Source organism: Macrotis lagotis, chromosome 5 (genome assembly GCF_037893015.1).
Source record: "Macrotis lagotis isolate mMagLag1 chromosome 5, bilby.v1.9.chrom.fasta, whole genome shotgun sequence".
Classification (NCBI taxonomy): domain Eukaryota; kingdom Metazoa; phylum Chordata; class Mammalia; order Peramelemorphia; family Peramelidae; genus Macrotis; species Macrotis lagotis.
The window spans coordinates 7,113,391-7,135,316 of NC_133662.1; the positions used below are offsets into that span (position 1 = coordinate 7,113,391).

Below are 21,926 nucleotides of genomic sequence, written 5' to 3' on the forward strand. Positions count from 1 at the left end.
AAGTTTAAACCCTTTTCTGGGCAAATGAAAGGCCACAATGTCCCCTCAAAACAGTACAACTAGTGGACCAAAGACTTCATGGCCAACCATCACCAGCAGAGGGAAGCAGAGAGCATTGTATTCCAAAAGCAGCTACTGAAGATTAAAGGAGAAAGCAGTTCACCTGATGACATTATTGTAGAATCCTGCTCCTAATGATATTCACAGAGGCCATTGAGCTGTGCAGTCTGGAATATGTGAGTTGCACCAGGTGTGTGCACCTGTGTGCCTTGATCACATTTGTCTTCAAGTTATTGGATTTCGCTATGTGTATTGCTTTCATGTGACTGCTATTCTGGAGAAAGTGTGCTGTGGGAGAGCATAAACATATATACATATGTATGTACATATACAAGTATATACTCTTGTGTGAATGAGGAACCCTTAACTCATTCTAATTTTGCTTTGCTGTTCACTTGTACTTCTTTTGCTTTGAATGGATGTCTTCTGTTGCTTTGGGTTTTTTTTTTTTCCCAGTTAAGAAAAAGTAGAGGCTTCAGAGCTATGGTCTGGAATGGAGGCTGATTCAGAAAATGTTTTCATGTGAGCAGTATGTTAGAGATAGCTGACATTCCAGAAAGATATCCCAAATAATAATGATAATACTTTACCTGAAGGAAAGAAGAAATATCAGCTCCTGGAAGTAACTATTAAGACACTATTGTAACTATTCTCTAAGTACTCTAAGATTGTCAGAATGAATAATACATTTAGATGACCCAGGATTTTCAAATATACTTACTGAACTTGAATTATAACAACCATAGCATAGGGAAGTGAGGAAGTGGAGTGTACCTTCTTCCTATGACACCTCTCTGACCTATAGTCATAATTCCTGGAAGCATTTATAGGATAGCATTTCCAAAACCAAACCCCATAAATAATAATGAACACCACAGCCAAGTTCATTTAGAAGGGTCAAGGTCTATTCAAGTGCACATATACTATAGTCAATCATAAATACGGAGCCACAATTTGGTAAGAAATTGAGGATAAAAATCCATTTCTGAAAATCTCATAGAGAAATGACTGTTGAAGTTATGAAAGAAGTTTACTCCAGAAAAAAAGAACGGCAGGGAATCAAAGACCAAGAGAAATGGAATTCTCTTGACAATAATGAAGAAGAAAAGTTTCATTAAACAGAAATATGGAGAATCAGGGAAGCACTGTAATACTTCATCTTGAATGGACTTAGGGAAGACTTCTAAGGGAGAGGTTTTGTGGAAGGTTTTCAAATGCGCTAAAGAGTTCTGAAGATAGGATACCAAAGTGATTGAAGAAAAGGCCAAAGATAACTAACTGGTGTTTGAGAATTTCTGGGACAAGATTTTTGGTATTTTCTTGTAGTTATGAGCTAGATTGTAGTCAGTAAGTGAGAGAATTACTCCAGGGAATGAACCAGTGGCTGTATACCACTCATTTGTGAAGCTGGGCATAGAGCTAGAAGCAACTAGAATTAGCAGCAAGATTAAAGAATGAATTCTTAGTGATTTGGAAGCTGTCTGGTTTTGTAAAATTTCTTGAATTTGAACTCCTTGGTGGGTGCTTACACAGTTGTTGGAGCTTGAGGAAGAATTTTAAGCTCTCCTATGGAAAATATTGATATAACAGCACCATTGAATTGTTGTGTGGTTAGCACCTTGTAATCTGAAAGTATTAAGTGTATGTAAACGTTATTATTGTACATCTTTGTATTTTTGAAAGAATTTGAATACAGAAACTAGTAACCTCTTACTATGTGAAAACCTTTTTGTTAACAATTGAAGATACAACTGACCTCCCAGAGAATTTGGTTTCTAAAGGGATTCCAGTTTAAGACAAAAGATCAAAGGATGAAGATATGAACAAAGTACAGGATGAATGAGGAAGCAAGTTCATTTAGGAAGCTATAAAGATTTGAATCTAGGGAACTTGTTTCTTCTGCCAAAATGTGCTCTAAGAGTCCCTTTACAACAACCTGCTGCCTGGAGACAGATGACAGAGCTTAGCCTTAAAACTTATTGGTTATTCTTTTAGTCACTGTGCAGTGTTAACCAGATTTAGATCTTTTAGGTTTTTTTCTCCAACAAGTGAGGTACTAAGTCCTATTGAGAAGGGGCTGTTTGTTCCTTCCTTTGATTCCTAATGTTCTCTGATATGGTTGATATTTGGCTACGCTGGATGGTAATGACATTGATGGTATTAAGTCCATCTGTATCGTGGGCCAGAGACATCCCAGGTAAGTACAGTAATCCCTGAGCCTTTCACACCAGCATGGGGTCCTTGGGCTCCTAAGAAGTGGCAGGAAAATCTCTTCAATTGAATAAAGGCCACTGGAGAGACTGGGGAGGACTTCTTCCATAGAAAAACAAGGTGGTCATTTGTGATAGATGGTGTAGCTGAGTCTCAAAGACACTATGACCATGCTCAGGCTAGTGTGGCAACAATATGTTTTTCTGTAGCCATGAACAGGGTAGTGAAACTGAGTGGATTATTTGAGAACTGAGGAGGTTCCCTTGAGAAAATTTCTCTTTCACCTGCACTACATTGTCTGTAGCTTTCTCACTGTTCAGGTCTATCCTGTTCTGCTACTTTCTCCCCATTCCACGGCACTAATGTCAAATAATCTTCCCGACCTTCTCATAAATCTTCTGTATCTCCCTTTTGTCTCTAGGATCAATTCCCAATTCCTCACTCTGATATTTAAAACCCAGTCTAATTCTCTAGTTCATTTTGCTCTCGTTTGAACTTTCTTCATTTCAATTCAACCAGCTTTTTCCAAGAATTTAATCATCATCTCTCTGCTCCAAGTATTTACAAAAATTACTCCTCATCCTTAGAATGTACTCCCTTTTCGCCTCTGAATTCTGGGCCTTGACTTCCTCCAAGGAATAACTCAAATGCCTCTTGTTTCATGAAAACTTTCTTGATTTCTCCAGGTTATATTCCTTAGATTCCCACATATTTTGAATACATCTAATGCGGAATCACTCTATAATTATTATCCTTGAATACCTGGATATTACCAGATTAGAGAAAACCAAAGATGAATGTGAAGACCCCCTTGCTCCCTCTCTACGTCTAGTTCTTCACCTTAAGTGATCAGTCTTGACATAAATCTGATTTAAGTGAGATATAGGGACTTTGAAAAGAAACTAGGATGAATAGAGAAAGGAGCAGACCTGTGCAGTTGGGCCTAGGGAATTTCTCCAAGGTTCCTGGTTTCCAGTCAATCTTTGACTCCTCTTCCAAATATTTCAGCCCATCCCACTCTATCCCCCCAAATCTCAACTTTCTGAAATTTTTCTTATAATCCATTTGTTGGCTTTGCCTGCATTCCTTATTTTCCTATATATTTGTTATCGAGGTGTCTGTCAGCCTTTGGGATTGTAATGATAAAATGAACAGGTTCTGCTGGCTAATTTTTATTTCCAAGGCCTAAATGTTTGCACATAGTAGGGGCTTCATGATCTCACTCTAGACTTTTGTTGTCCCCCTTGAATTCCACTGCTTGCTCATTGAGCATGAGATTCCTTGAATTTCGCTGATTCTTTTTTTTTTAATCCTTCGCTGATTCTTCTACCATTGATAACTGGAAGTTATTAAGCAAAGCGGTTTGGGGGTGGGGGGAGATGGCCGTGGAGGATGCTGCAGCGCCAGCTGTGAGCTTAGGAGCCGAGGGTGTTGAAGTAGGCTCCGCAGGGCCTTCCGGTGCATAAGTGGGGGCTGGCAGGTAGGGCTGACAAGACGGCATGTTTTCAGGTGGGGCAGAAACAGGTGGGCTAGGGCAGTCGGCATGAAGGGCTTGTGGTGGCGGGTCCTGGGAGGCAGGGAGGGTTCTGAGGCAGGAGGAAGGTCTTGGAAGACTGGGGGCCAGCTCTGGGGCGGGGGCAGCGGGAGGACGACCCTGAGGGCATTCCCAGAAGGAGAAGCCCGTCTCCGGCCTCTCCCCTTCCCCTCCGGCTGGCATACACGGTGCGCGGGTGAGGGGCTGTGAGTACCCCTATGCGAGGGCGGTGTCCCTGCCGTGGTGTGTGCGCCGGCGCAGGGGAGGCCTGGCCCCCCAAGGTTCGTGCCTCTGTTTGGGGGGCCGGAAGTCGGCAGCCCCGAGCTCCCACAAGTTTGGAGGGAGGTCTTTGGGGGGGTCGCCGCCTCTCTGGGCCGCCAGACCCCAGGGCAGAGGAGGGCGGGGCCGGGGCGGGGCGGGGCGGGGCGGGGCGGGCCGGGGCGGGGCCGGGGCGGGGCCGGGCGGGCCGGGGCGGGCCGGGGCGGGGCCGGGCGGGCCGGGGCGGCATCCCCGGCAGCGGGGCCCGCGGCTGACAGGCTCGGGTCCCTCCGCAGAGGATTTCATGTTCCAGCATAAGGGGGAGTGCTACTTCACCAACGGCACGGAGCGGGTGCGGCTTGTGGTCAGATACATCTACAACGACCAAGATTATGTCCGCTTCGACAGCGACGTGGGGGTGTTCGCGGCGGTCACGGAGCTGGGGCGGCGGGACGCTGAGTATTACAACAGTCAGCAGGACATCCTGGAGGAACATCGAGCCTACGTGGACACGGTGTGCAGACACAACTACGAGGCAGGCAAAGCCTTCACGGTGGAGAGAAGAGGTGAGTGACCGCGACCCCCACTCCCTGACCTCCGTAGCCGAGACCCGGGAGGGCGGCCCCCGCCCCAGCCCCCGCTCGTGTCCTGAGCGGACCCCCTAAAAACTCCCTCCTGTCCCCGATCCGCCGACGGACCGCCGACGGACCGCCCACGGGCTGAGGGGACCCTGTGCAGACCCTGGCAGGCCCCCTTGGGGCCGAAGGGGGTCTGAGACCCTCCCCAGCATCTCTGAGCCTGTGCTGGCCACCCCTGGGGGAGGCCCGCAGGACCTGACAGTGGGGGGACCCTCATTCCGGAAGGGTCTGTTTCTGGGGGGAGCAGCACCGTCTCCTCACACTTTGCCCCCCTCCCCCCAGCCCAGCCCAGAGTGACCATCTCCCCCTCCAAGACAGAGGCCCTGCAGCACCTGCTGGTCTGCTCTGTCACCGGCTTCTATCCAAGCAAGATCCAGGTCACCTGGTTCAAGAATGGGCAGGAGGAGACAGCTGGGATTGTGTCCACGGGTGTGATGCAGCATGGAGACTGGACCTACCAGATCCTGGTCATGTTGGAAATGGTTCCCCAGAGCAGAGATGTCTACACCTGCAGTGTGGAGCATGCCAGCCTGCAGAGCCCCATCACTGTGGAGTGGAGTGAGAGCCAACTCCCTTCCTCTGTGCCCAGACCCCCCCAAGGCCCCTGGACAGGAAGGCCTAGAGCTCTGGAGTCCTTCAGTGAATGTTCCTATAGGTCCCCTTCCTATGTCCTTGATGATATGCATTCTACTCCCTCCCCCTCCCAGCAAAGCTCACGGTCTGTAGCATTGAGCTTCCATCCAAAGAGCCTTGGTGCTTTCTAGAGACACTCCTCCACAGGAGGAACTTGCAGAATTCTATCCTCTCCTGGGGATCCAAGCTTCCTTGACTGTTTCTTAGCTGAGGAGATACCTCTGGGGATTCAGCTTTTTATGTTTCTAGAATCAAGGTTTGGGAAATGTCCTCAGAAAAGCATCCTCCTCCTTGTCCCCAAACCTGAACCCCCTTGGCCTTGACCTTTTGCCCACCATTTCTCACTCAGATGGAGTTGGAACAGAAATACAAGTTTCAGTCCCTGCTTACCTCTTAATTTCTGAGTGACCACCCCCCCCATCCCTAAACCAGACTGGGCCTGGTTTTAGATCATTGATTGAGGCTAGGATGGAGGGGACTGATAAGTGATCTTTCCTACAGGGCCACAGTCTGAAACTGCCCAGAGCAAATTGCTGAGTGGAGTTGGAGGCTTTGTCCTAGGGCTCATCTTCCTCAGTGTAGGACTGATCGTACACTTGAAGAACCAGAAAGGTGAGGAGCAAGAAGGAAGAGGGTTTGGTTCCATAGAACTCAGGCCAAGGGGGATGGGGGAGATCCATCTCCACAGTGGCTTTTGCTTTGACCTACCACTTACCCCATAGAGGGAACTTTAGCCTAGGAAGTCAGATGTAAAGCCAAGGTCTAGGATCAATATTTCCCAAACCAAAGCCAATGTGGAATAGGAGGAATCAATGACTAACGAATGTAGTGAGGGGGCAGCTAGGTGGCACAGTGGATAGAGCACTGGCCCTGGAGACCTTAGACACTTAATAATTAACTAGCTGTGGTGTGGCCTTGGGCAACTCACTTAACCCCATTGCCTTGCAAAAACTAAAAAAATAAAAATAAAAAAAAAAGAATGTAGTGAGAATAAAATGCTGATTCTGACAGAGAGGAGACATCTCAGTCATTTAGAGCCTCTGAGATTTTTCTCCTTTTTTCTTTTAAATGATGAGACTTCCTCAGACAATATGGGATTAAAGTTTAGGATTCCTCATGTTGGGGGGAATAGATTAGCGTTCTGACTCTAAGGTCAAAATTCTCCCCATTTTAAGAATCTGACTGTTTGTAACCTATATCTTTCTCTTTCTTCCACTGCCTCCTCAGGACACACTGGGCCTCAGCCTGCAGGTAATATCCCTTTTCCTTTGTGGTCAAGTATCATAATTCTCCATCCCTGGCTATGATTTTGGCTTTGCTCTCACTTACTAGCCTCTTTGACTCTCTAATTGAGGCATCAATGACTTCATTGATGAGTGAAGGAATGGTAGAATGGGTGATATTTTACTCAATTGATACAAGAAGTTTCCAGAACTCTCTTCAAATAGTCCATTATTTAGCAAAATTTCTGCAATATCCTTCCCTTTAGGCTCATAATTTTTAGAGAGATTGCAGGAAGCAGGAAAAAGGGGAAAAATCTATTATTTAATAAGAAAAGTGGTTCAATCTCTTTTGGTGGTGATTTGAGGGCATAGAAGACTCTACTCAAGGCATCATCATGGGCCCTGTCTCCCTTAGGGAAGAGATGCTTCTTGGAGAACCTATCACCTGAAGTGACTCTCTTTTCCTCTGCAGGCCTGCTGAGGTGAACCCTAATATTATATTCTTCAAAGAAAGTGCCTCCCATCCCTGCTTTCCTGTCCAGGGTCCCAGTCATTCAGGAGGGAGGAGCAGCTGAGACATTGTCCTGGAACCTACATTCTCCCATGCCTGGAGGCTGTTTGCCAACCTCCTTCTCCCCAAAGACCCTGTAGCTTCCACCTTCTGTTATAGATGTTTTCTCCACTCAAAGGGAGTCTGCTCTTACTGTTCCCATCCTGATTGCCATCCTTTCTGCATTAACCCCATCTTTTTTTTGTAGTCTTCTTTAATAAATAAAATATCATGTATATCATTCGTTATGTCTTGGGACTGCTGGATGAGTCATATTGACAGAATAAGGAGGAGGGCCTAGGAGAGGGTCCTGTTCTATGCAAGGAAAAGGAAGAGACATAGGATAAAAGGAGCCTAGGACTGAGACTTCACCTTTGTCAAGTGTCACAAGCTTCCATTGGCTATGCCTTGGTCCTTTGTATCTTGCATGGTCCATGCTTTGTCAGTACCAAAGACTTCTTAGTTGAATGAAAGGAATTTGCTGTGTCTGTCCACATTACCCTTGATGCTCTGTGGAATTGAGGGTCTGTCACATATGAGGAGGACTGAGTTAAGCCAAGTTAGTTTAAAATATTTTCTTTCTACTGGGGATGGATCACTGTCCCAATATTAGTCTCTCCTTAACTATTCTCCTAGGACTGAGGGAATTTCTTATGTAAAACTGGTGAGCTACCTCTCTCTTACCAGTTAGCTCAATTTCTCTCATTTTCATGCCCATTCATTCCTCAATTCCCTCATCTGAGGCCTTTTGTTTCTACTGATAGAATTTGTTCAAATCTAGTAAATATGGAGCATCATTTATTAAGACCAAGCTTAGAAAAAAAATAAAAAAAATTTAAAAAAAGGGGGCGGCTTTGTGGCTTAGTGGATAAAGCACCGGCCTTGGAGTCAGGAGTACCTGGGTTCAAATCTGGTCTCAGACACTTAATAATTGCCTAGCTGCGTGGCCTTGGGCAAGCCACTTAAGCCCATTTGCCTTGCAAAAAAAAAAAAGACCAAGCTTAGGAAGGACTTTGAGATTCTCATGGAGGATGAAGTGTCTGAGGTAGAACTTTGAAGGAAGAGGGATGGGTTTGGGAATATGTTGTACTGGTGCAGAAGAAGCAGAGAAAGGGATAGGCGATATCTATTCCAAGTAGAAGAGAAGTGTAAATATTGACATGACCCTCGGTATGGATAGGACAAGAATGGGGGATTAAAGTTTTCTTGTTTGTCTAGCATTCAGAATTTGGAAAAGTGGTATATGATCAAGATACTGAGATCAAGTGGTATATGATCAAGTTCTTGAGACTATAATGTTGAGGCCTTGACTGTCAAGAGTCAACTTTTAATTTGTACATCAATTAATTAATTAATTAATTAATTAAATTTGTAATAGTAACTAGAAATCACTATTTCTTATTTTAACCCATCTTTAATTAAACTTAATTAAACAAAATATCCCCACCTAAGGTGACAAAGTGCAGGAGACACATTTTATATTTTGACTAGGACTGCTGTTTATGCCTCAATTCTTATCTACTTGAATGGTTAATACTTTATTGACAATTATGGCAATGAATTCATTTCAACAAAATTATGAGAACTTACTTCTGTAAGGCCTTCCATAAAGTCATTGCAATGAGTCTTTCGCTCAGTCCTGGGCTCCCTGTGACCTCATTTCTTTCACTTGTGAAAAGATATACATTTGCATAGTAATCAAAGCATAAGTTAATCAAAAAACATTTATGAAATATATGCTGTGTCCTACATCTTGTGTTAGATGCTACAGATAAAAAAGTCAAAAATCAAGCAATTCCTTCTCAGAAGAAATTTCTAATCTATCTGGGAAAGCAACATAATCTGATAACCACAGACCCAAGCAGAAGAAGAGGTCTAGGGATGCCTTTTCCCTGGAAGGGTCCCCTCAGTTCTGGGCTGCCTCAGATACTGGATATATCCTTGGGGGAGTATGACCTCAAATGAAGGATCACTGGCTCTAAGCTCTATTATGGAACCCAAGGAAAATCACTTCAAACATAGTTTTATATAAGGCAAGGGTCTCCTAAAAGACTAGAAAGTATGTATAACATTTATGTGCTGCAGGTCATGAAATGGTTTCCTTTCCACAAAATAAATGATTACAAAATAAACATTCCTAATTACACAACCAAGGCCCATGTCACCAGGCAAGCCCCACCAGGATTTGACCACTCATCTCAAGAATGAGTGTTCAGTTTATCCAAGAAAGGTTGGACTTTTCAGAAGCTCTGTCAAAGGTACAGACAGAAGTGACATAACAGATCCAGTCTGACTGAGGTCACAGATTTGCTTCTATTTTATGTTTGGAAATGAAATGGAGATTATTGGTAAAAGCCAAAGTGTCAATAACAAAGGAGATTAAATGAGGAAAGGCAGACACACAACCTGATCCTGCTGATACTAGAAAAGGCAGACTGAGAAATCTGGGAGCTGGCCTCCAATGGCAGCAGGTCCTGGAGTAAGAGGGCATGATCACCATGGCCTTTGTTAGAGTTCCAAGACTGGTCAGACATCTTAAAGTGCAATCAGAGTAGTTTTATACTATTTTCTAACTAACATGACATTTGAACATAACCAGTTTTATTTTAGAAAGATGTAGACATGACTTTTGTTGTTTTATATTCAAACTTCTAAACATGTTTAAAATTCATGTTGATAAGCAGCTATTCATTAGTAGCTCTGCTCATTTCTGTAGCAGGATTTCCATCCACAAAAGTACATCTTGCCTCTGCTTAGACAAAGAAACATGAGAGCAGAGGTTTCCAGGAGACCCACACACCATTCAATTCCTTCCCCCAAGGAAGTTCATGTATTTTCTAATATGTGAAAGCAGCCATCCTAGGAGGGATGTTAAGGGGAAAAGCAGACTTCCATACCACCTTAAAGGAGTTCCTACATGTTGCCTAATGGAAAGTGAGAATGTCAGAAAGTACAATCCTTTCTTCACATTCTACTGAGTAGGCTGTTCATCCTGGCTCAGTGGTCAATCTTCTTTGAGGAAGTCTGTCCCTCTGATGACATTAAGGAGATGGATATATCACTGTAAAATCCTTCAGTGTTGAATATATCTCCCTTTCACTGGCCAGTTAGGCCCAGCTCAGTTCCATTCTTCTATAAATAGGGGAGTACTTTAACTAAAGTGCATTAAAGGGGATTTTTGATTGCTAACCATGACAATCAGATACCAATTACATGAAAAAATTTACAAAAGAAATACAGGGCAATTTCAGTAGGTGGGAGGCACCGTAGCTAGGCATATCTGAAAAGCTTAATTTAAGACAAGATCTTGAGCAGAGTTTTGAATTAAGGTTAAAATGAGTTTTCCAAACTGGAGGACTTTCTTCCACTTTAAAGTATGAGATCTAAGGGCAGCTAAGTGGCACAGTGGATAGAGCACTGGTCCTGTAGTCAGGAGGACCTGAGTTCAAATCTGCCTTCAGACACTTAATGATTACCTGGCTGTGTGACCTTGGACAAGCCACTTAACCCCATTGCCTTGCAAAAACCTAAAAAAACAAATAAAGTATGAGATCTATAATATAGAGGTTGGGGTAATTAAACAGGGATCAACATTTTAGCATATTTCATTTATAATTCCCATATAAATATCTTACTCATCACTTTAATTTTTGCAAATGATATTCAAATAAAATTCATTAGAATCAAAATTGATACAACACTTACTCCAATTAATAATTATTTACTCCAGTTAATGATTATTTAATACATTATTCCACAATTTGGTGAAAATTGAGTTGGTGTATATTAAAACATTATTTGGTACAATTGTTCAAAGTCAACTTAACTCAGGTTAAGTTTGTAATTCCTCTGAGGTATATTATGTATTTCTAGTTGCGTCTGAAAGAGAACTGGACAATTTGAAGTTGAAGAGTGATTATATGGAAATTAAAAGTAATATAATTTCATTGATTTTTTTCTCAATGTTTTCCATTTCTACCATAATTAGTACCCCCTGTTGCTTTTTATCAGTTAGTTAGCTTTTTGAAAAGGATATTTACATTACAGGGAATTGCAAGAAGTACAAATAATACCCCTCAACACACACACATGCACATTAAGTTTGCTTCCAAATTTGTCTGGATTGGTGGATGGATGAATCTCCAGATCTTCTACTTCTGGGTTTATTCCCAAAGGTGTTTCTTCGTAACTCTTGATATTCTGACTGGCACACAAATCCTAGCATAGATTCTATGTCCTGGACTCTGATGACTCTTTCTCTTGATCTTTTGAAGTCCACAAGGTCATATTCTTCTTCAATGTCCATCATTTAAAACACAAAAGAAGAAACACACAGGCTAAGAAACAAGCTGAGTATCCAATGTGTCACACAGCATCTTGGTTGGGAAAGGTCCCAAACTCCACTCTGACCCTGATTGTTGTTTCTCCTTGGAAAAATTGCAAGAAAAGAAAGAAGGGAAGATAGATACAGGACAGTATAGACCCTGGATGACTAGGGACTTCAATGCACTTCACTTTCTAATATCCAGCCAGTCATAAAGCCTCCTCACCACCAAACAGTTAGCAGATTGTGATTAATTACAGAATACCTGAACTTGCTCAATTCGCATCATGATTTTGACCTTGAAGTATTCTGCATGTGCTCCAAAGGAAAACACTCTAAATCACTCCCAATATATTTTTGAATGTTATATTTTTAAAAATTTATAGTTCATTAACAAAAAGAAAGAAATTTCCATCCATATCAAATGACATAAAAAGATAGTTCTCTATGAAAATGTGAATTTCATTTATTTTTAAATATTTTTCTTTTTCAAATCATTTAGTTTTGTTTGGACCATAAATTTTAGAGAGTCCTTTTTTGAGTATGATTTACTCATTTCTTTTCATAGTTCCTTATTCACCTTTCAATTTTTTCCTGCATGGATTTTATTTTATTCTTTTTTTTTTTAAGGTTTTTGCTTGGCAATGGGGTTAAGTGGCTTGCCCAAGGCCACACAGCCAGGTAATTATTAAGTGTCTGAGATGGGATTTGAACACAGGTACTACTGACTCCAGGGCCGGTGCTTTATCCACTGCGCCACCTAGCCGCCCCTGATTTTATTTTATTCTTAATGGGTTCCTTCATTTCTTCTGAGAAATGTTGTAGTACTTATGGAAACTCCTTTTTTTTTTTTCTTTTTTTCTTCTGTCAACTGCTTATGACTGTTTTAGTTCCCTTCCATTTAGGGGAATCTATAGATTTGCAGCCAAATTTTACACTAATCAAATTTTTCTTTGATTTGTTCATCTCTGTGACTTTATTTCTGAATTGGAGTTTTTTAAAAAATATTTTAAAATTTATTTTTCTAACTACATGCAAAGATAGTTTTGAATAATCCATTTTTGGTAAGATTTGAGATTTCTGAAGTCTCATCTCTCATTATTTATATTTCACAATTTGTTTAGCCATTTCCCATACGATGGGCATCCCATCAATTTCCAATTTTTTGCCACTATGAAAAGAGCAGCTTAAAATATTTTTGTGAGGGGTGGCTAGGTGGCACAGTAGATAGGGCACCAGCCTGGAGTCAGGAGTACCTGAGTTCAAATCCGGCCTCAGACGTTTAATAATTACCTAGCTGTGTGGCCTTGGGCAAGCCATTTAACCCCATTTGACTTGCAACAAAAATATGTATTTTTGTGCAGGTCTGTTTTTTACCCTTTTTTGTGATCTCTTTGGGTTCAAACCTAATAGTAGTATTGCTGAATCAAAGAATATGCCCAGTTTTGGGGCATATGAATTGGAGCTTTTTGACAGAGCCAAGCCAGTCTCCATTGCCCCCCACCCCTCACCCCTACCTATGCATTTCATTGGAATTTTATATTCTGATTGATTTATTCCTAGGCTATTTAATAAGAATTTATCAATTAAATAATCAACCTCAGTTTCCTTCCTCATCTGCAAAATACAAAGTAGCAAAAACAAATGGAATTATATATGTAAAACGTGTCTAAATCTGATATTCTTTGATGTGAAATTAATATTTCTGATCAAAAATTGTTCTCTCAGTCTCTAGCTGAGGATGTAAATTTGGAATGTTGGCTTCTGCCCTCTTCAAGGTCTTTCTCTACTATTACAAATCTGAAGGCAGGCTCCATCTACCTGAAACAGTTTAATCCCCCTCTAATTGTACCTACAAGTTTTACTTTCAAGTTTTGTAAATAATCAGTCAAGACCGTCCTGAGAAGGTAGGAAGCTGCTCTGGTTTTCTAGACAAGAACCTGAATAAATTCTTATACTTATGACATTTGGAAAGGAAGAGATTCCATTGTTTTATATGTCTATATCAGACCCATCACAACATAAAATATCAAGTCAGAAGAGGAGAGAGTAGTCCTATGGCTAATTGAATCTTTGGCAGTTCTGACATAGAACATACCTAATGGATGGGTTAGAGAATCATAAAAAAAAATGACACATTTATGCACAAATGTGTGACCAGATTGGCTGATTGCCAAAATTTTATGGTTCTTTGTTTAAATTCTATAAATATGATTTTTCATTTAATTCTGGGATGGCATTTGTAAGGATGCCATCTACCCATGGGTTTTTGATAAAATCTTAGTGACTAAAGCTTCATTTTTTAAAAAAAAACTAACTTTATCATTTCATTTTTAGCTTAAGAAATTATGGTTAACAAGTGAAAATTTTAAAACAATAAATAAACAAAACAGCTATCATTTTTTTGTGTGTGATCTACTCATGCAATAAAAACTTATTACATGTTTCACTGACAGTCGTAAATATTAGAAGTCACCTATAGATTTAAAATTGTTATTAAAATAGCAAAATTCATTTTCCAAAATAGAAAAGTTATGTGATAATCTAGGGAGAGAACAGAGGGCACCTCTGTATTATTTCAATACATACTGACTTCCTAGTGCCAAAATGTTTCATCCAGATCAAAGGGAAAAAAGGCATTTTCCTTAGTAATAATGCAACTCATTGAGCAAATTCGTTTATGACAAAAATATCCTCCTAAATTTTCTTTATTTGGTGACTTTCTCAAATGAATAGATTATTCCAAATAAATCGGTGCAAGGTCTTCCAACTGAGACAAAGATTCAGGATGATGAAATACTTCCATTTACCAAAAAAAGATAGAAATATGAATTTTAGAGAATAAATTTTTGATAAGTTATCCAATTTAAAAACTGCTCTGAAAATGAAATCAATGAAAAGAAAGAATTAGTTATCAAGGAGCTGTCTGGAAAAACAATTCTCTTTTTATTTTGAATATGCTAAACTCCTACATCTGAATGGGTAAAAAAAATTCATCTCATGTAGTCTAATATGATGCATATATCCTTATGCCTGTAAAAATGCTTTGAGGCTCTTCTCTGAACCCTAATCCATATGGTAGATCAATTCCCCAGTGGACCCCATTTAATCTCCATCTCAAGAAGCTAATGGTAGCCTCTGTATGAGAGGTTAGAGTATATATGTGTGTGCCTTTTTGATATCTGGAGTAAGGAAGATCTGAAATCAAATCCAATCTCAGACAATTATTATTTGTGTGATCAAATCACTTAATCCATTTTCATCTCAGTTATTCATCTTTAAAATGGGGACACAAAGGAGAAAAATAGCAATCCATTTTTTATATTTACCAAGAAAACTCTAAGGACAAAGTCCATGGGGTCAAGAAGAGTAGAAAGTAGCTTGTGCCTGATGAAAATACAGTCCCCAATCTGAAGGATATTAGAGTCTAATGGAGAGGACAAATAAAAAAAATATTTTAGGTAATTTAAAAATTATAAGTGAAAGCACTAGAGTTAAGGGGGATGAAAAAAAAGCTTCCTGTAGATGTTTTTTGAAACAATGGAAGTCAAAGAAGTCAGGATGTAGAAATAGCTCATGTGTGTTCAACTAATAAAAATGGTCAGGGTGAGAGATGGGAGTGTCTTATTTTAGGAAGTGGTAAGGAGGCCAGTGTCATTTGATAATAGAATTGGGGGGAACAAGTTGAAAAAAAAACAACTGGAAAGGTAGGTGAGGCTTCATTATAAAGAGGTTTGAATGTCAAACATGGGATTTTTTTATTTGCTCCTAGAGACAACAAAAAGTCACTGCAATTGTCTGAGTGGGTTATTGGTGGAGGCAGGGTAATGACATGGTCAGATATGAGCTTTAGGAAAATCACTTTGGTGACTGAAAGTAGAATAGATCAGGGTGAAGATAAACTTAAGGCAGACAGACCCACCAGCAGGCTATTTCAGTAGTCCAGGCATGGGGGAATGGGAACCTCTACTATAATGATGGTAATGGTAGAGGACAAAAGGGGACACATTTAAGAGATGGTGTAAAGATGAAAATTGACAGGTCTTGGCAACAAATTGAGTACAGGAGTGAGAGGGACTAGGAGAATGGTGAAGCCCTCTACAAGTTTCTGAAGCTGGTCCTCATGACTCCAAGGACCAGTGCTCTTAGAGTACTGGTCCTGGAGTCAGGAGGATGGGAATTTGAATCCAGCCTCAGACACCTATCTCTTACTAGCTGTGTGACCTTTAGGACAAGTCTCTTAACCTTGATTGCCTCATATCTAGGGTCATCTCCAGTTGTCCTGATTTGTATCTGGCCATTGGACTTGGATGGTTCCAGAGAAAAAAGTGTGGCTGGTGACTTAACACAGCACCCCCTCTCAAATCCAATTCAGGTGCTTGTCATGGCATCACTTCCCTGATGTCATGGTTTTCTTTGAGAATGAAGGACAAACAACACCAACAACAATCCACTATAGTAATAGTGAAGGAATTGGGGAAGATTTAGGAGGAAAGAGAGTTCAGTTTTAGACATACAGAATATGTCTATTGGATATTCAGTTTGAGATATTTGAAAGTCAATTTGACATATGAGATTAGAGATTAGCAGAGAATTTAAGGCAAGATTGAGAATTTCAGCATGGATGTAATTGAATCTATGAGAGCTGATGAAAGGAAAAAAGAGGGTCCAGGACTGTTCTCTAAGAAAAGTACAGTAAGCAATCATGATTTGAATAAAGAACCAACAACAAGAAAGAATAGGTAATCACATCTGTATAAGTAGAACCACAGGAGATAGTGGTATAAAAATTTGGAAGAAAATTTCAAGAACAGGGTGACTGGCAGTGTCAGAGATTACAGAGAGATCAGGAAGGATTAAGATTGAGAAAATAACATTAGATTTGGAATTTGAGAGATTGAATTTTGAAGAGGGCAGTTTTGGTTAAATGTTGATATTGTTGAGGATTAAGGACTGAATAAAAAGAAAGGAAGTAAAGGTTCCTATGTAGATGACTTTTGGTTTATCTTATTTTTATTTGTTTCTTGCAAAGCAATGGGGTTAAGTGACTTGCCCAAGGTCACACAGCTAGGTAATTATTAAGTATCTGAGGTCAGATTTGAACTCAGTTTCTCATGACTCCAGGGCTGGTGCACTATCCTCTATACCACCTATTAGCTGCCCCTGTAGATGACTTTCTTAATGAGTTTATCCCTGAAAGGAAGAAGTGATATATAATTTCAGCTAATAGTGATGGATAGATCCAGTAAGAATTTATTGTGGTTTTTTTTGAGGATGGAAGATACATGAGCAAGTTTGTAGGCCATAAGAATTTAGTCAGTTGACAAAAAGATTGAAGATATTGGAGAGAATGGAATTGAGAGAGAAGACTCTCTGCTAAAAAAAGATGGGTTGGAATGAGTAATCACTTGCAGCATCAGGATGATCTTTGTATGTGGCTAGGGTGGGTGGAAGAGTAGATATGTGAAATTATTTTGTTGGGTAACTATAGGTTAGAAGGAGAGATGGGAATTTAGGGAAGCCTGGAGGGATTTGCATGAACTGATGCTGAGTGAGATGAACAGAACCAGAAAAACACTGTACATCCTAACAGCAACACGGGGGCAATGATCAACCTTGATGGACTCACTCATTCCATCAGTGCAACAATCAGGGACAATTTGGGGCTCTCTGCAATGGAGAATACCATCTGTATCCAGAGAAACAAATGTGGAGTTTGAACAAAGACCAAGGACTATTACCTTTAATTTAGAAAAAAAAAACCTGATATCTTATCTGATCTTGCTATCTCTTATACTTTATGTTTCTTCCTTAAGGATATGATTTCTTTCTCATCACATTCAATGTTGATCAATGTATACCATGGAAACAATGTAAAGACTGTCAAATTTCCTTCTGTGGGGGGGGTGGGGGGAGGGAAGTTAGATTAGGGGAAAAATTGTAAAACTCAAAATAAATAAAATCTTAAAAAAAAGAAATTCATGTTAAAATGCTAAAAAAAATAACTATAGGTTAGGGTACTTGAGGGAATGTATGTTGAAGTTCCCACTCTTTTCCACCTCCCCTAAATAAGGAAAGAATTGAAGAGAGAAATGCTGAACCAAATATTGAATTCACTGAGGACAAAAGGAATATATTCTTAGAGGTTGGCAGACAAAAGCTAATAGACTTTGATTAGTGGATATGGATTGAGTGAACTTCAAAGGTTGAAAGGATAATGATAAATGGAGAACCTGAAGGTTGCAATGGGGAGAACTAACTCTTCCATCTCAGGGGAAAGCAAATTTGTTACCTTGGAACATGTATTCCATAAGTCACATTAGGGTAGGAAGTTTAGGGTACTGAATTGAGTTGTACTGATAAATGTTTAACATAAACTTTTAAGTTTAATTTTCTTTATTAACATCTTCTACATCACTTTTTAAAGTTTAAACAGCCAACAAAATAAATCAGGACCTGATTTTGAGAATTTTGAAAATTTAACAATTAGTTCTCATGATTTCATAAGAGTTGGTTCCAGTACATCCCTGACTGAGGGGAATAGGAATAAGGGACCAGATCATGGGGGACTGAGAATGGGATTTGAATGATGATAACTGGGGGTTCAGAATCAGAGAGTTAAAGAATATATGGGGGGAGGTTGTTAAACTTTGAGGAATGAGTCAGACTTTCATTGTCATTAGGGTTTGGCCTCAGTTTGGAGTTCTCTCTTAATCAGAAGCAGTTCAGGGTCTACAATTGCTGAGAGCTGAAGGAATGAATGCCCAAGACTAGAGAGCAGAATGAATATTTGATGAAATAGTATTTCTCTTCTTAATGGATGACTTAGGACTAGAGAGTGAGACTGATGACTTTGCATAACTCAGTCTCACTTAAATCCAATTCATTTGCTAGACTAGATATCACCTTCCTGATGTCATTCGATTTTCTTTCTATTATACAGCATTGATTATATCTGTCACCTGACAGAAGAGATTCATTTATCAGATGACTATACTACTGTCAAAAGGAAATTGATGGCTAGTCTCTCATGGGAGGGGAAACTCTGTTGGACAATGACTTTCTTAAGGATTCTTGGAAGTTCAGTTCCCATCCCTGAACCCTTCCTAACAGGTTGGATAGGTGTTTACTCCTATTTCCTAAACTGATGTCAGCAGGGACTTGCGAAGTTAGCAGTACTTTGTCAGCCAATTAACTACCAAAGTTCTGAAAGATCATCAGTTACCAAAGGAAATTACTACTAGAAAATAATGTTTTTGCGCCTCTCTCCTCCCCACCAGGCAATCATTCATTCGCAATTCAGTGGATATTTATTTAATATTATGATGAAGCTATATAATATAAAATTCAGTGAGCTTTCAGAACTAGTTACAGAGGAGAGAGAGCTGGTCTTAAGTTTTCTGGCACAACTCAGGTGTGTGTGTACCAGCACTGATGAGAACCAGGTTGAAGAGAGGCCACCAACATGTAATGTTGTGAAACCATCTCTCAACTTTATGACTGAATATCCAAACTCTTATAACAAAACTTATCTCAGACATGACAAGCCAGACGGAACCCAGATGCATGGCTTCCCTGGTTACATTTATGATATTTATCCTTTGAAGTCTTTGAGCTTCCTTATCAGAAGGTTTCCCATACACTTCTAACACTCCAGATGTTTAGGTCAGGACTCATTGGTGAGCCAATCTGTTAAATGAACAAGAATATATGCTTTTCCTCGGTGATTTTAGCTCCAAGGACATCTGTGTCCTCACTTCTATGGAAGCTGGGCCTCAAAGTCTTGGTTTTAGGAAGACCTGGGTTCAAGTCCTACCATATGTCTATGTGATTCTTGGCAAGGCACTTGACTTATTAGTGCTCTACACCAGGGGTGTGAAACTCAAGTAGAAACAAACCACCAATTCATACATAAGAATGCCTGTCCGGCATAATGACTTACTTTTAAAATTTTAATATTTTCTATGTTTTAATTCCATTTTAATGTGGTTTAATGTGGTTTTAGTTGCAAGCCTATGGACTTTATGTTTGGCACCTTTACTAGGCAACATTCTAAGTGGCCAAGTTTTCTCATCCAGGTGTGCCCTATAGCAACAAAATCACCACTTGAGCATCTATTCTTATTCTGGATTTCAAAGGTCACAAAGATATCTGCCTTTATGGAGTTTGTAGCCATCTAGAGTGCTTATAATACCTGCCTCTTTTTCCTTAGAGGTTAGACAAGGTGGAGGCTTTCTCCCTTCCTCCTTCCTGGTAAACAGCACAATTCATTCATTTTGTAGAAATAGCATTAAAGAGCTATAAGTGGTCTGTTTAGAATTGGCACAATCAATTTCATTGCCATTTCTGCTATGTGATCTCTTAGCATGCTCTTAAAGAATAGCTTAAAGCAAAATATCTGTCTCACCTCATCCTTCTCTTAATTTATATTGTCTTTCCTTATTAAAATATAAACTCAAATTTATGTCATTATTTTGGTATCTCACCTCCTTATACAAAATTTCTGTACTACCAAGGACAGTGCCTGATTTAAAATATTCATTTAATAAAGGATCAGTTGGTCAATAAACATTTACTAAGCACCTACTATGTTATGCATCTGTAGGAAACAGTGGGGGTATAAGAAGAATACCAGACATGGACTCAAGAATACTTGAATTAAAATCAGGTCTCCAACATTTACTAGTCATAAAACCCTGGGCAAGTCAGTTTTCTCAATTATAAAATGAAGATCATAATATCACTAACCTCCAAGTTTTATTGTAGGGAATCAAATGAGATAACATTTTTAAAATACTTATCACAGTTACTGGTGAATAGGAGATACATGCTTTTTTCCTCCCTCTCCCGCAACAGCAACTACACTAAAAGACAGAAAATCTCAGAAAATTATATTTCAAAAATCAAAAGCCTGCCCCCTAAAGATAGTTTATCCTATAAAATTGAGTATCATATGGAAATGATAATTAATAAAATTAAGTATTTTTAGGCATTTCTGATGAAAATTACAAAACCAAGCAGAAACTTTGAAATGAAAACATTTTTATTCATCTCACCTTCTGAACCCCCAAATCCAAAGATATTCCAGAACCCTTTTGGAAACACCTACCACTACCAGAGATACATCCTCTCTTACTATTCCCTATTGATTAGAATGCTAACTCTTAGAGAGGAATGACAAAAGTCAATCTTGTATCTTCAGATTGGTTCCTTTTCACCAATAACTAGGTATCAAAAATCATTACAATTTGTGAATAGAGAGTAAAATCATCTATGAAAGCAGATAAAACAAATCAGAGAAATTATACAAGTTAGAATATAGCAAAATATGGAGACTAAAGGAAATTAGAAGGGGATTAAAGTAAGTAAGATTTCAATTTCAGCCAAGGGAAATTTTCCAAAGTTTCTAGGAAGACAATCTGGAAATCAGGAACATGCCACAGAATTAGTATTCCCCATAGGTTTTTTCCAAAGTCTATTCTCTCTCTCTCTCTCTCTCTCTCTCTCTCTCTCTCTCTCTCTCTCTCTCTCTCTCTCTCTCCAGTGTACTAGTACTGTTTCTGTAAATAGCCCTTCCATCAGATTGAATATCATATTTTTCCTTTCAGGGCACCAATTACAAAAAATATTGTTAATGTTAAAGGTCCTTAGAACTTCTTGAATTATCTTAAATGATAAAAAAAAATACTCTACAGAGAGTATTTGGAACTGCTTGTGTCTATTCTTGAATAATGAATGAAAAGTGTCATTTCTCTCTAATACAGCTGTACCAACAATTCCCATCACAGAAGCATATTGCATCAAGTCATTATTCTTTCTATCAAGAAGAAGAATCTTATGTAAATGATCTAGGTTAGAAGTCAGGGTTACATATAAAATACAAAGTTTATTTACTATCAGTAAAAGAAATTCATTGTTAAAAATACTAACTATGCAAGAAAGAAAGAAAGAAAGGAAGGAAGGAAGGAAGGAAGGAAGGAAGGAAGGAAGGAAGGAAGGAAGGAAGGAAAGAAAGAAAAAAAAGAAAGAAAGAAAGAAATAAAGAAAGAAAGAAAGAAAGAAAGGAAGGAAGAAAGAAAGAAAGGAAGAAAGAAAGGAAGGAAGAAAGAAAGAAAGAAAGAGAAAGAAAAAGAAAAAGAAAGAGAAGAAAGAGAAAAAGAAAAAGAAGAGGAAGAAGAGGAAGGAAGGAAAGAAGGGAGGGAGGGAGGAGGGAGGGAGGGAGGGAGGGAGGGAGAGAGAGAGAGAGAGAGAGAGAGAGAGAGAGAGAGAGAGAGAGAGAGAGAGAGAGAGAGAGAAAAGAAAGGTAGTATCAGTGTCAAAATTATCAGGTGCAGCCCTGGAGTCAGGAAGACCTGAGTAAAAATAAGAAGACACCAGATGTGTGATCTTAGGCAAGTCAATCTCTATTTGTCTCAGTTTTTCTCAGCTGTAAAATGAGCATAATAAAACCTACATCCAAGGGCTGTTATAAGGATTAATGAGATGCTTAGCACAG

The 21,926-nt window shown here is 39.6% G+C and overlaps 1 protein-coding gene across 1 annotated transcript; it reads left to right on the plus strand.

The window, feature by feature from the left end:
- Positions 1-2,072: 2,072 nt before the first annotated feature.
- Positions 2,073-7,355, plus strand: LOC141523432 (DLA class II histocompatibility antigen, DR-1 beta chain-like). Its single transcript, XM_074236612.1, has 6 exons — positions 2,073-2,257; positions 4,360-4,629; positions 4,984-5,259; positions 5,836-5,946; positions 6,562-6,585; positions 7,030-7,355. Exons 1-6 carry the CDS (start codon positions 2,164-2,166, stop codon positions 7,041-7,043), a joined length of 789 nt encoding a protein of 262 aa, XP_074092713.1. The 5' UTR covers positions 2,073-2,163; the 3' UTR covers positions 7,044-7,355.
- Positions 7,356-21,926: the final 14,571 nt, after the last annotated feature.

Coding starts and splice junctions, on each gene's coding strand:
- LOC141523432 (XM_074236612.1), top strand. CDS start 2,164: ATGTTCTCTGATATGGTTGATATTTGGCTACGCTGGATGGTAATGACA. Junction 2,258..4,359: donor GTGGGCCAGAGACATCCCAG/GTAAGTACAGTA, acceptor GTCCCTCCGCAG/AGGATTTCATGTTCCAGCAT. Junction 4,630..4,983: donor CTTCACGGTGGAGAGAAGAG/GTGAGTGACCGC, acceptor CCCTCCCCCCAG/CCCAGCCCAGAGTGACCATC.